At 35.7% G+C, this 14778-nt stretch overlaps 1 protein-coding gene across 10 annotated transcripts in view; it reads right to left on the minus strand.

Moving 5' to 3' along the window:
• The window catches only part of ANKS1B (ankyrin repeat and sterile alpha motif domain containing 1B), a 425238-nt gene that overhangs the window by 292906 nt on the left and 117554 nt on the right, over positions 1 to 14778 (minus strand). For all 10 annotated transcript variants that reach the window (XM_061357113.1, XM_061357101.1, XM_061357080.1 and 7 more), the window contains one exon: positions 13488 to 13653. In XM_061357113.1, coding sequence (XP_061213097.1) covers positions 13488 to 13653 — 166 coding nt within the window. The remainder of the gene's footprint in view (positions 1 to 13487; positions 13654 to 14778) is intronic.

Here is a 14778-nt window from a genome sequence, read left to right on the forward strand (position 1 = left end):
ACCTCATAAAACATATAATACTCTCATGAAAAAGTGAGTTCCCAGTAAAACACATTTAAAGGTACTGATGTATTAAATAAAATAGCTTACATTTATTATAAAATTAACAAATTTATTACTTACTGGAGAAGTAAAGACAATAGAAATAGGGTATGATTTATTTATTTCTTTTAATCCTGAAAGATAGTAAGTCAAATCTGTAATTGATCTGTAGTAACTGATCTGATTTATTCAGATCAATGCTGAAATAAAATTAGCGTGCACATTCAGTAGAGTGTATGATATAAGCTGCATGATATAGCCAAATTTTGATGTAGTCAGTAACAAAAAAAAAAAAATAACCAACCAAACAAAAACTAAAATTCTCCTGGAGACTGTCAGAAGGAGGAGCAAAATTTTTTCATTTTTTTAGTGGTGAGTAGAGGGGGGAGGTACTACAACTGTAGAAAAGAGAGCAAGGTTACTAACCGCATTCATATCAAAGTGACCCTTCACAATATTTGAAAAAGCATAGTAACTGCGTAGCAGTAGATGATCCCTACAGAGGCATGGTGAAAAGCAGAGTGCAGGGCACTGGCTTTTCCTCATGCTGGCTGGCACTATGATCCACAGACCTCAGTATCTGTCTGTTAGCAGAGCCACCAAATACATTTTGGCAAACCCTATTCTGACCAAGCAGGGCAGGGATTGAGCTCACATTTCTTGCTCTGACATGGAGCTGGGATGCCAACAGCATGTGATATATGGGCTCAGCAGTGAGTAGAATTCTCATACCCTGTGATACAGATATAGTCACTGATATTCTAGCCCGATGTTTTCAGCTTGATCCCCCAAATCCAAAATAACTGCCCTGATATGGGACACAGAAATAAAAAGGATTGCCCAGACATCAAATCTAATACCTAAATCAAAGGCAGTCGCATAACTGCTACAAGGCACCTATAGACTATACATCTATTCACCATCTACACCAAGTCACAAAACACTCCATAATAAATAGTATTAAATGTGTAATCTTTAATACAAAATATCAGAAAAGCCTGGAAAACTACACAAGGAGCAGGAGAGATCACAAGCATTGTTAATGTAATAACTTTCTGCAACAGCTGCGAATGTCTAAATGATCCTAAGATAGGTATAATGCAGTGTCTAATGATTAGTCATTCAGACTTGAGCAGCTTTATCATCCGAAATTGACAAACTAAACAGGGAAGAAACTAATCTTCCACAAATGACCACTGAGCTCTTTGTACGCTTTAAGAAACACTCATATTGCATTTCAAGTTTTTCTGAAAACCAGTTTATTTTTCTTTACAGTATTTGAATTTTATTGCATTATAGGCATCAGTAAAGTTAAAGTACCTATTCTTTGAGCACTGGATCTCTCAAATTTTAGGACTTAGTTCCATCTTAATGCAAAATAAGACAAGATGCAAAGTCTTATGTATAAGAGAAAAAAAGTATGAAGTCAAGACAACTGGTTCCTCCCAGCTTCTAATATGGAGTGCAATTCAACACAAAAAGCTTCGCAGAATATTAAAGTTTGTAAAAAATTCACAGGTGCACCAGGAGACATATAATATTAACTGCATGCCTACTGAAGATCAGTGCTATACCCATTACACAACATTATATTCCTCTAGAATACACCAGATGCATGTGAAATACAAACAAATTAATGGTAAAATGTTTTACTATTACCACTAGTACTAGCAATTTGATGGGGTTTGTATCAGTATTATTCCTCATACAGCTATTAAATTATTGCCATTTACAGCAGCTACTATCACTTATATCTGCTCAATTATAAAACAATCTCAACAGCCTTTTGAAGCCTAGGATTACTTACTAGAATGGAACATGTTGTATGTGGTCTATGTATTACATCCCTGACTCAAAAGTACTTGCAAAAGATGCTGCAACTCACCAACATTTAACACAGAAAAACTCAAATCCTGCTAAATAATATTTGCATATGGGCCTTAAAATGCAAACTACCTCTCAATAATTACATTCTTTGAGTTATTGTCTTCATTTAAAAAAGGGGTTTTGTCTGACAGCATGCAGTCAAGTGCATAATGAGATCATTCTAGACAGTAATCACACAGAGATGAAAACTGAGTGTTGGTCAGAATACATGTACTTTGACGAGTACTTATTTGCAAAAATTGCCCCTAACTCCCATGCAAAGTATTTTTTGTCAGTTGTACTTTAAGAAATAATAATAAAAAGTAATGAATCATAAGAAAATGTTTAACATATGTCAAGCAGCAGACTTTTTCTCGCCCTCTGCAGAGAAAATGTAAGCTAGTCTTTGGAATGTAGAATTACTTTAACATAAACATATCTACTAGAACATACTAAATGGGTGGAGACCTGCATGTGTTTTGGTAACGAACCCATCACATGGTATCAGTCATTCCCATATGCTTTACCTTCAGAAAAAGAGTATTTTTAGACTAACATTTCATTGTTAAGGATGTTACCAGAGATGTTATCCAAAGGAGTGTATGATGCGGAGCAATTATCTTAATTACATACTAAAAACCTTCTAGAGGGATGATAAGGTTGTAAAGGAAAGTACATTAGCACTGTGATATGTAAGAATTGACGTATCTTGTGCAACCTCAATTCATCCTCCTCTGCCTATGTATTCTGAAAAGTCTTGATGATTATAATGCTGCTTCTCTGTGAGACTTCTGCTGCATCAAGGACATAAAGGAGTGGGTAACTGGAAAATGAAACAACCCAAATTCTGGTACTTTACTCTAGCAATGCAGTAGGAGAAATAATACTATAAAACAATAGAGATATGAAATATTTTTCCTAAATATCAAACTCATGTAAATATATCCAAAGGGAATATTAAATGAGAGTTACTAAAGCTAGAAATTTTTAATGGACAGATCTATCTAATTTGTACCCAAGAGCTTAAAAAGATCTGGCAAGTTAGCTCAACAAATGGCGCTGTTTCTTTACAGCACTAGGAATATTGGTGAGATTTGAGAAGACTAAAGGGAAGCTAATGGATCAACCTTAGTAGTTACAGGCTTTCATTCTGACATCAGGAATAATGGAATAGCTGATATGGATCATCATTAATAATAAATGAAAGGGGCATTGGTTATTCAAATTAGCATTGCTTCAGAGAAACTGGATCTTTTAAGTTAACCTGTTTTTTTAATGAAATTATAAGTTCATTTAATACAAGTAAATAAAGTTATTTCACTTTTATAATATATTTGGCTTAATAGTACATTTGGCTACTAAAAATTATTAAAGTGGTCTACGCTTGCAACTGAGGTAATTTTAAAAGTTAATAATGAATGGTTCCAGATGTATGTGCATGAGAAGTATTCACTCATGCACACTTCTTTCCAGACTACCCAAATAAATAAATTGAAAAAAAAAAAAAAAGGTAAAAGTTTTACCAAACTTTATACTACAAATACCACAGGGAGTAGAAGGAGGGTCTGAAAGCCTGTATAATTCTCCTTTCTCTTAATGATCTTTGTTGGGATTCTGAAAGTTGACAGTTAAATGGGCAAGACTCAGTCAAGAAAATATGACACTAGAAAATGATTACTGAATGCTTCCACTGCCTGCTTCTCAGTCTGTGATACTGAAGTTATATTTTTCCTTTGCTGGATAAGTTCTGCTTTTTTCCAAAAGGCAAGAAGTAAAATGACACAAGAAAATAGTACTTTTTAGGCTCTCAACACAGCAAAGAATCAATTCTTAATACCGCACTTTGCAGTTAGTCTGCCAATTGAAAATTGACTAACATAAGATGTAAATTCTCTAGTTAATAACAAAAATTTTATTATAACAGAATTTTGTCCAAATACAAAATTGCCCTGCTTCAAATATAGAATAACTCAGGGAACAGCTGTTTAGGGGAACCTATGGCGTTATCTCACACTGCCTGGGGCTGCTTAAAGAGAAAGCAGACAGTGGATGAAATGTTATTAAAATTTTTTATCATTCACCTTCTGTCATTTATTCATTTCTTCCTTTAATACATTAGCAATGCAATACACACCCTAATGGACATAGTCCTTATTTTGCATCACATGAGTTAAATTTTATTTTTCATTTCCCTTTGTAAACTTTATCAAGAAAACGGATTCCTACATTGTACGAGAAATTTGAACAATAAAGAGTGGATATTATTTCTTCTTGAAACATTACGTAGGGGATATACGCACTGTTGGCATACCTCTACTGACAGAAGACTATAGTCACATCGAGAAAGAATATGGCACAAGAACAGTATACATAAACTGTATATAGACTATATGGATCTGTTTCTTAGGTGATATCAGAAACCTGGTTTACTGAAGTGCCTAGAACTGAATTTCACTGTAAAAAAGAACTGTAAAGGTGTCTCACTCACCTCCTGAAATCTACCCAGAGATAACTAAAATGCGTCATAGCTTTGACATGCTATCAGAATGTGATTTTAGAGGCATATCTAACTGACAGAAATCAGAGATGCACACTTCACTGGCCCATCTCAGCCACTTCCATCTACTGTAGGGTTATATTACCTGAAGAGATATCCTCTCCCAATCTGAGACGAAATCAGAAGGGAAATATTTCCACAGATAGTACCTCATTTTAACTATTCAAGTACAAGACACACCTTTTTCCTGATCTCCTATCAATGCTTAATTGACTAATTACTAATTTTAATAAAGACCCTTCTTTTGGAAGAACATATATACAGTAAAATCTAACCCAACTGAAATCAACAGCAATACATGCCCTAATTTCATAGAGATTAGGAAGATATGCCAGCCTCTGAGACTCAGACCACTTGAAGATCTACTGGTCAAAATCAGTAGTTTAATAACACCTGTCAACAAAATAGTAATCAACATAGGACCGAAACACAGTTGAACAGATCTGCTCCAAGAGATATAGTTCTAAAAATGCTAATATAAAGCATCCTAATTGTACTCCAAGAACTATGATAATAATATAAAAATATTGAAAATGGGTATGAAAAAGCCATAATAATAAAACAGAACTCCCAAGCTATGTATATTTGGGGGATTTGTACTTAGAGAAAACAAAAATAACTATAAAATTACAGAAAATACTTAAAAATAGAAAATAAATTATAAAGTTATAACTTATGTTATATGAACAACTATATCAAACACTTTACAGACACCATTTTCAGAAATCTTTTACATTTTTGAAGAGTGCTTAAAAAAGTGCTAGCTGTACTGAAGAAAAAAAGATTAACAACAGAAGAGCTATTGTATATTCTATTCTTCCATCAGCACTCCCTTAACCTTTATTAAAATGCTATGTGAAATTAAAATATCCAAACTGCAAACATATGCTAGTGCATTAGAGAAAATCTCTTCTTGCAAGAAGCGTGCACCCTATGCTGTTAATGACGAATACAAAATGTGTCATCACTGAAACTCAGTCAGAAGGTTAGACTAGTTTCTAATATGCTCTGTTCTGGCAAAGGGTGGTATCCTGAAGCTCTGTATGTGATCCTTGCATCTTTATAAATTAACTAGTTAAAACAAGTAAATTGATAAATTCTGCACCATAGCTAAATTCTCTCTGTACAGTTCAAACATAGGTTAAAAGACAACAAAGAACACCAGAGAAAAAAGTATATATAGGTCTTACACCTAGGGCTGGGCATTATATTTGATTATGAATAAGTTATTGACCAAAAATGCAACTGAAAATTGTTAATTAATTTTCAATTTTCACATTACAGTAAATTTCACTAAAAAGCAAGTAAATAAAAAAATATAAAATATTTTCAGCTGTAATAACTATAACATATATCTGGAAAAAATATCTGGGTTTTGGTTCAACCCCTTCAGGTTTTCTTATACTCCTTATAGTTTAATTCTTCTCTTCCTACACAGAAAAAGGGAAGTATATTAGGGCACAGTATGTAGATAATATTGTTGTGATTTCTGTAGAGGCGAATACTTTCAATAGATGCATACATATTTAAATAAGACAAAATAACTTGAACATACTGTGATACAGAGTACACACATTTAGAAGACCTCTATGCCACAGTTTAGCACCCTTTGGAGTCCTCTAGCCACCATGACAAGGCAGTACATATAGACACGCATATGTGTGTGGGCAATAAGAGATTTTTCAGAATCATTCAGAACCTGACCTGAATTGCTTCTTGAAGAGTTGCTGGAGAGTTCTGACTTAGCCAAAGCCAGTGTATTAGTGTTCCTCTGTCTTGACTTTAGCTGACCATGAATACACCGAGGTTGGAAATGAAAAGCTTCTTAATCACTAGCACAGAAATCAGTGGTTCTGAAGCAGACTTCTATTCAGAGTAACAGGCACAACCCCCCAGCTGTTTTTAAGATGTATTTTAAGAGTCTTATTAAAGGAACTATACAAAGGCTAGAACCTAACTTTACTCCCTTTAAGAGGAATATTTTTATCCTGTCAGGACACTATGAGACTCTTTTACTCATTCTTCTCACGGCCTTTGAACCTTTTTCTGTGCTAAACTTAAAGGGAGATCAGACTGTCTAAAACACTCTGAGAACTGGGAAACTACTTAATAATGGTCGCATTTCTCTAAGGACAAAAATTACTTAGAAGAGAAACCAGTTGCCTAAGAAAGACTTCAGCTATTAGGTTGTTATGGAAACACAAGCCTCCTTTGTCAGTTACCCACTCCATCACACCAATGCATGGCTCACATTATGATCACCTATGCTTTGTGTTCCTACTGACAAGCTCTGAGTGGCTCTTCACTTCTCATTCGACATACAGATGAATTAAACTCTGGAGATACTGCCTTCTAGAGTAATAAATGAAATAATAAGGAACACTGATTACAATACATACATCATATCAGGCCTTGAGGCACTAATAAGCTCTAATGGCCCTGACCAGCCTTCTGAGGTGCTCTACTTGCATCCCCCTTCCTGAAGGCTGCATTTCAGCTCAGCCTGGGGCCTTCAGTTCCTGCCTGAGGTATGCTGAGAGTGACTGTTTTATGTTTTTACCTGTGCCCTGTGGATCCAGATGCCAACTAATAGCTGACTTCCCAGCTTGACCATGGACATGGTCTTGTCATCATGAACCTTCCTGGCCATCATCAGACCTGGTCCTGACCTGTATATTGTTTCTCTATCTTGAATTTAGATCTACCTCACCAGTACAAACTTGCCTGGGCTCTTCGCTGAACCTGGTTATGATCCCCAGGTCTGCCCTCCTCATGCCTGGTGAAACAAGGCCCTCCCTGTCAGCTATGGTAGCTCGCTTCACTCCTGCCTCCCCATCCCTGAAGAAGCAGCTGGCCCTTACTGCTCAGTGACACATCAGGCCTGAGACTTAGCACTTTGCATATTCAGTACTCAGGGCAGGAAGGCAGTAATGATTTTGAATGTGCACTACAATACCAAAAGCTTTCATGGCAGAAACACTGGTGTCAAATTAGGCTAAATTTCATAGACTCTAGCTATTTTCAGATGACTCTAGACCAACTGTGATATATTGCATTTACTCTGCTTGATAAGAGCCTCCCTCCTTTATTCTCCACAGCTAAGATGATCTTTCTTGGTCATAGAAGTATTCAATCCTGAGGAGCTGGACTGTAGCTTATGTTTAAGTGAACTATGTCCTGCTACCTCTGGTTTAGAAGTGTGCTTATATTAAATATAGCCCTTCTAGCAGTCCTGTTTGAAGCAATTTGAGTGAATAGACTTCAGAAAGGTCAGTGCATGATCCTTCAGATCAATTGTAGTTTCAAAATTACAAAGCACAGGTGACTAAGGCCTCTTGAATTTCCATTCATCCAGACAATTCTGCACATCTGGCAGTATGATGGTTCCTTCTTGTGGCCACTTTGCACTGGTTTGCTGATAGCTAGAAAATAACTGCATAAAAGCAAAGGTATAGATTCATTAAACAAGAAAAGATGCATTTGCTACCTTAGTCTCAAACTGGAATACTGAAATGTTCAAATATTCAGGATAGGTGCTGTGAAGCTTTGTTAGTTAAGTAAATCAGAAACTGATGACCTGACAAATATCACTTTATTTACCAAGCCAAGCATTTAATGATTTTGGAAAATATGTAGATCTGTACTTTAATTTGATAAACATGTTATCACAGATAAGCCATTTTTCAATTCAGGTTTCTAAAGTACTATCTCCTAGATATCTGAGATTGCTGACAGTGTACGCAATAGACAGAAGACAAGAAGAGGCAAGCTGACACAATGGCTACATATTTTCATGTTCATTTTCACTGTAATGACAGGAGAAGGGACACCAGGCTGAGAAAGCAGTAGACAGGCCAGCTTAGAGACAGTTTGATATGTTGTAATAATGCAGTGACAAGCATTTTTTGTTAGTTTCCCTGCTGTGATTATGAGACTGTAAGAAAAATGCATCCTTAATTACACATTTATTATGTTCCATAGTCCTCCCTACAAGTTACTGGCATTTAAGTATGAATTAAGAAATTTTTCTAAATAACAAAAACGTCATGACTGACAACGGCAATACTTCTCCAGAATGCATTCAGCTGGACAGATGTCCAGAATAGCTGCTAAGGTATCTCTTCCTTGATGTTTTAACTCCTTGCCTTGTACCTGACTGCTACTGAGTAGTGCAAACACATCAGATATTTATGACCATTTTTATCCTTTGACAGAAGCCATATCTTAGATGTAACTGGGTAGAGCAGTTGTACCAGAGTTATCTTTAAAACTGCTGACTTGGGAACTGCTGTCTGTGCTCTGGCTGAGAGCTCAGTGTAAGTGAAGCCCCTAAGTATTCACTTTATTTCTCAGTTGGATTTTGCAGCCCATACCAAACTCTGCATTGCTACAGCTGAGCTGTTTCTAGAGTTGAAGATGGCTCACTAAGGTCACCTTGACCTGCAGCCACAGTAAACTAACATAACTGGAAAAAACAATCCTTGAACTACATCTCCTTTACCCAAGATGATTTTCATGCAGTTTATGGATAGCAGTGTTCCTGTTACTGAGATGCTGTATCAAAACCTTTGTTAATCTGCATGGACAGATCTACTTTCAAAAAGAAGGCTAGTTGATATTTTTTTTTGTCACCAGTATTCATGAGTAACAGAGTTTGAAAAGTCCTCTCTAATTCCTAATACTAATTTGGCCTAAAAACATTTGAAGTAGTACTGGCCATTATTCACTAGTATTAAAAACACAGCATATAAAATGCCACCTGTTTTGACTCCTAGGGAGTTTCTGCAGTAGAAACTATAAAGGCAGACTGAAAAATATATAATCTCTCTGCTGGGTAAGGACACACACTTAACTCCAATGCAAAAAAATATAGTAACATTTCTTCCACCATGTAGCTGAGATTTCATTCAATATTTCTGTTAAATAAAGTGTAAGACATTATGAGGGCTGCATCAAAAGGAGTGAGACCAGCAGGTCGAAGGAGATGATCCTGCCCCTCTGCTCTTGTGAGACCTCACTTGGAGTATTGTGTGCAGTTCTGGTGTCCTCAGCATAAAAAGGACATGAACCCGTTGGAACAAGGCCAGAGAAGGGACACAAGGATGATCAGGGGACAGGAGCACCTCCCATATGAAGACAGGCTGAGAAAGTTGGGGCTGTTCAGCCTGGAGAAGAGAAGGCTGCGTGGAGACCTCATAGGAGCCTTCCAAGCTCCATCCAGCTATAAGGATGCTAGGGAGGGGCTATTCATTAGGGACTGTAGTGACAGGACAAGGGCTAACAGGTTAAAACTTAAACAGGGGAAGTTAAGAATGAATATAAGGAGGAAATTCTTTCCTGTTAGGGTGGTGAGGCACTGGAATAGGTTGCCCAGGGAGGTTGTGAATGCTCCATCCCTGGCAGTGTTCAAGGCCGGGTTGGACAGAGCCTTGGACGACAGGGCTTAGTGTGAGGTGTCCCTGCCCATGGCAGGGGGTTGGTACTTGATGATCTTAAGGTCCTTTTCAACTCTAACTATTCTATGGTTCTATGATTCTATGAGGTTGTCAGGGTTCAATGCTTCTCGCTCACCGCCGTAGGACAGGGGAGATAAGTGGGGGAAAAAAAGTAAAATAATGGGTTGAGATAAAGACAGTTTAACAGGACAGAAAAGGAGGGAAACAATACATAATAATAATACTGATGATAAAATAGTTAGAAATACAAAGCCACATTAACTTCATGAAGATACTTGTCAATGCCTACTTTAGCATTACAATTACCCAGTGCTTTAAGCTTTAGCTATTTATTAAAAGTTTACACATTCTTTGAGATGATTTGTTGCTATAGTTCACAAAATTTAATTACATCCTTAAGATAAAAAGGGCAATACTAATGCATGCCTTATGAACTAATAAAATTTTATGGTTATTTTTCAAGGTTAAATGTTATGTGATTTCATTTTTAATAGAAGGGCAGTCTAAAAGTTAAAATTACGGGCAGTCTAAAAGTTAAAATTACGGGCAGTCTAAAAGTTGTAATTACTAGTAGAAATATTTAGTTTAAAGAAGCAAAAAGATTAGAAAGATTAGTAGATTCATTTATGAAATTAATTTTATGAGATAGATTTATAAAATTTTAAATCCAAATGTACATTTAACTTGGCAGAAAAATTTGTATCAGAGTGCAGTATTTCAGAATATTCCTATCACGTTGTAAGTGTTAGTTTAAAAGCAGAGAAACTGAGACAGAGATGCTAACACATTCTGCCAACCTTGTCCCATCAATCTACCACAGAAACAACAAACAGCTTAACTTGAACTCACACACGTTTGCAGTCTTTTTTTATTCTTAAATCAGTCCTATTTAGAAACAATTGTTTTAATGGTGAGATGAACCAATAATATAACTGTTCTTCCTATATAAACCTAATTTCTTGCAAATAGATATAGTACTCATACAACACAGAATTTCAGAAATGGAAGCAACAAACTTTATTTCCTTTCTATTCAGTTTTGCCCCTTTATATCTAACAACCCTTTACCACTTGGTGCATGGACTTACCTGTTCAAGAATAAGTTTCAGGACATTAAAAGTATTATGGAGAACTACAGAGCAGTCATTTTTTTCCCTGAGTAGATCAGAGAATGATAATTGGAAAGGTGACTACTTCCAACCTGTTAGGAGTTTACTGGTAGGGCAGATAATAATTACAACATGCAGCTCTACAGCTTGAAATGCCAGTCAGAACGACCTTTCCTCTCTGTACAGGAAAGGAGAATTTTCAATCACTGAGTACAGTCAGTCTCACTTCTACTGCCCAGAGACGGTAACATCTCAGACAGTGAGGATTGAGGGAAAGGAGACTGACAGATGCAATTTTATGTTCAAAGTGCTACCTCATGCTTTGAAATGAACTCTACTCATGATACAGTACAACAATTTGAAACAGTATTTCCAAAGTCAGCATGTCTCAGTGATACAAAACAGTGAAAGTCTGGGGAAAAGGCATACAAATTAGATATTTGTTTTAATTGAATGATCTCTGTAATCATACATAACTTATTCAAGCAATAAATTTGTACGAGCAGAAGTGGCAGGCTGACATTCACATACAATTATGCGTAGTGTTAAGTACTTTGTGAGTGACATGGTTAATTTCATTTGGGCCATTTGTATCATAAGATAGCAGCCAACATAATTACATATATGGCTTACAAGCCAGGCCAGTTAGATAACTACTGCATTTATAGCTTAAAATAAAATCACATTTCGGAATCTGATTATCTATAAAGCAAAATGTTCTTTCCAATAAAATGGTATATGTAAGACTAAGAAGAATTACAGTACATTTGTACTGTCAACTTACCTTGTTAGATCTTATAAATATTATGGGTGCCATGAATGTCCTACAGCTTCCTTGGTTACTCTCTGGAACTCTAATATGTGTCATATTTAACCACACACAAAACATATTTCCAGATTATGGTCTGAAAATTTCCTTTTCAAGATCTGTTCTTCATACTGATCATAATGAACTTATTAAGCCTATGAAAAATGTTCAGCAGGCAACACAATTCCAAAGCCTGTTGTGTTTTTCTTTTTTGTTTATTTAATACTAACTATAATGGAAAGCTTTGTAGTTGAGCCCCATTACTATGGAGGCAGACAATGAACTCCCTCAGCCAACTAATAGAGTAGGGGTATGGCAGTCTTCCCATTGCAGTAAGTGTGCTTATGGTGATTAATCAAGCCGAAGCCTGAAAAATAAGGATAATTTGACTTTTTTTTTCTGCTACTGAACAGCAACCTGCAATATTGTCCTACACAATGTGTCAATTTTTTAGATTATCAGAGCCAAAAAAAAAACCACCAACAAAGCAAACCTTCAGTTATACAAGTAGTCATGCTGAAGTTCATGTCAGATTTTGGTCCATTCTGGGCAATTATGCAATAAAGATGCTATCTTATTTTGTGCCACCTCCTAGGTCTGTTCATAATGCAATTTCCCTCAAATCTTCTTTAGTCCAAAATTTATGGAGAGACGGGAATTATGATCCACTCCACCTCACCTTTCTGACTCTGAAGGTATATCTTAATATCTAGCCCTTATATACAATGCCTGATAGAGCTCTGGCACTCTTCCACTACTAGCTCAGCTGTAAAATCAAGAAGGCACTTCCCCTTACACAGACTAGATTGGTGACATACTGTTAGTTAACAATCATCTGTCTTTCTTGTATATTTTCCAAATCATGATTCATAATCAAGATAGCACAGGTAAAAAAGTCAATTGCCCATTCCAAGTAGTCTGCACTGCCAAGAACTGTCATTTGTTAGACTCTCAGTCCAATTACTTATAGCAAAATGATTATATTCTGAAATTTCTGTACCAGGTGGTGACTAATGAAGAGTTCAAACAAGGGAAATTAAAGAGAGCATATAATTTTGGAGAATATAAACAACATCCATACAGATAATACCATTTGTCTGACTCAGCGTAATTATATTGGTTTTTAACTATTGTAACTCATTGCTGTTCAAACCTGTATAACAACAAACAGTCTGCCAATCTGTCATTCAATATTTCTATCAATTCTCATTCACTGTGTCATTTTCAAAAACAGAGCAGATGTTCTTTTATGTAACATGAAATAGAGTACTTTAAATTTTGAATTAGTTGTATAATATTGTTGCTAAGCACTTCATTAAAAAACAGAAATGGGTTGGTAAATAGATTACTGAAAAAGGCTGGGCTTAAAGAAATTTGATTTCTAGCTTGGCTTTTTGCAACCTTGTATTTATCTAGGAAATTATTTAAATCTCTGCTTTGTTTTCCCTTCAATAGCATTTTGTTATTAAACCTTATTCTGATATTAAGCTCTTATGGAAGCTAATGGAAGACTATAATCATGCTGTGATAAGTAAACAGAGTGCTGTATTCTTAAGTACATAAACCTACACCTTCTATACGTAATTGTATACCTTCCATAACATTACACTTACACCAAAGATAATGCAAAAAAATTATGTGGTGATTTACCTGGTCTTGAGGAAGGAACTCTTGTTATCTCTAGGGAGCAAGGTTTTTTGGTCACTGCTATGTCTATCAAATCACAGAGATTGCTGTCTTTTTCAGAGGGAACTGCATCCAGAGGCACAGAAGGTATTGCTTCTAATGCATAACCTCTCTTCTTTGAATAAGATTCCTGAAATGCAAAAATTTAAGTAGGTAAGAGAGATATTTCTCAGATGACACAAGAAAAGAACCAGGCTAAATAACTCTGACTAGCAGGGTTTAAAATCCATCGAATTAAACACCACATTTTGCTGAAATCTAAATTGTAACAGACTGGAAGAATTAATTGCATGCTAGAAGATAACATTTCTTGTTTCTTTAAATTTTTGTGTAATACAATTCTTGTTTAGTTATAGAAATGTCTATATTCTTCAAACCCTGTATTTAGCAAAAGTTCCAACATAACTGATCTTGCCATACCTGCTTTGCTGTGTTCTAATTTGGGGATTTTTCTTATTCATATTTTGAATTATATCTCATGAAAGCGATAATTACATTAACCACTGCAATTACTTTGTCTTTGGGGATGGTTTTACAATATGTTCATATTACACATAAAAAAGCTAAAGTTATGGTATCTACATTTTGATGGCAGAATCCCAGGTTGTGAATGAAAATTAAATACTGCTCTATATTTGAACTGAACAGCAATAATGGCACAAGTGATACATATTGTGAATTCCCACCATTAGCAAATGTCAAGGGAATTAAAAACAGAATTGGATGGAAGATTTTCTGGTACACTAAACTGCCCAATCAAGCAGACTGTCTCTACTTTAGAACACAAATAAGAAGATATCGTACAGTTTCACCAGAGTTTCTTGATTTGTGATCTATATTTTTTTAATCCCAGCAGAAAGCAATTGAATAGGCAGAGACATATTTCTACATCTTTCTTACATTGGACATACGGATGCCTGGGAAAGTCAAACACTGCACGCAAATCAAATATGATATAATAATAAAAGGCAAAGGACCAGAAAGCACCCTGACATTTTGATATTATCATAGTCTTACTCAGAAAATGACTTAAGAATGTGATGACTAAAACAGGGTGCAGAATAACAATTTCTTCAACAAGAACTGATATTACCTAAGGAAAAAGATGGATGTAGGTAACAGTTCATTTTTTTAGGTAAATTATTTATACTGTTAGCAAATTATTACACTACCAGACCTTTGCAGTTTTTCTTGCTCATTGTATTGTGACACGATTTTTATGACAGTTCATAATCTGGTGATAATACAAGGCCAT

The sequence above is a fragment of the Neopsephotus bourkii genome, unplaced genomic scaffold (genome assembly GCF_033783945.1).
Source record: "Neopsephotus bourkii isolate Nb327-2 ecotype Australia unplaced genomic scaffold, CSIRO-AGI_Nbou_v1 NB_107, whole genome shotgun sequence".
Classification (NCBI taxonomy): domain Eukaryota; kingdom Metazoa; phylum Chordata; class Aves; order Psittaciformes; family Psittacidae; genus Neopsephotus; species Neopsephotus bourkii.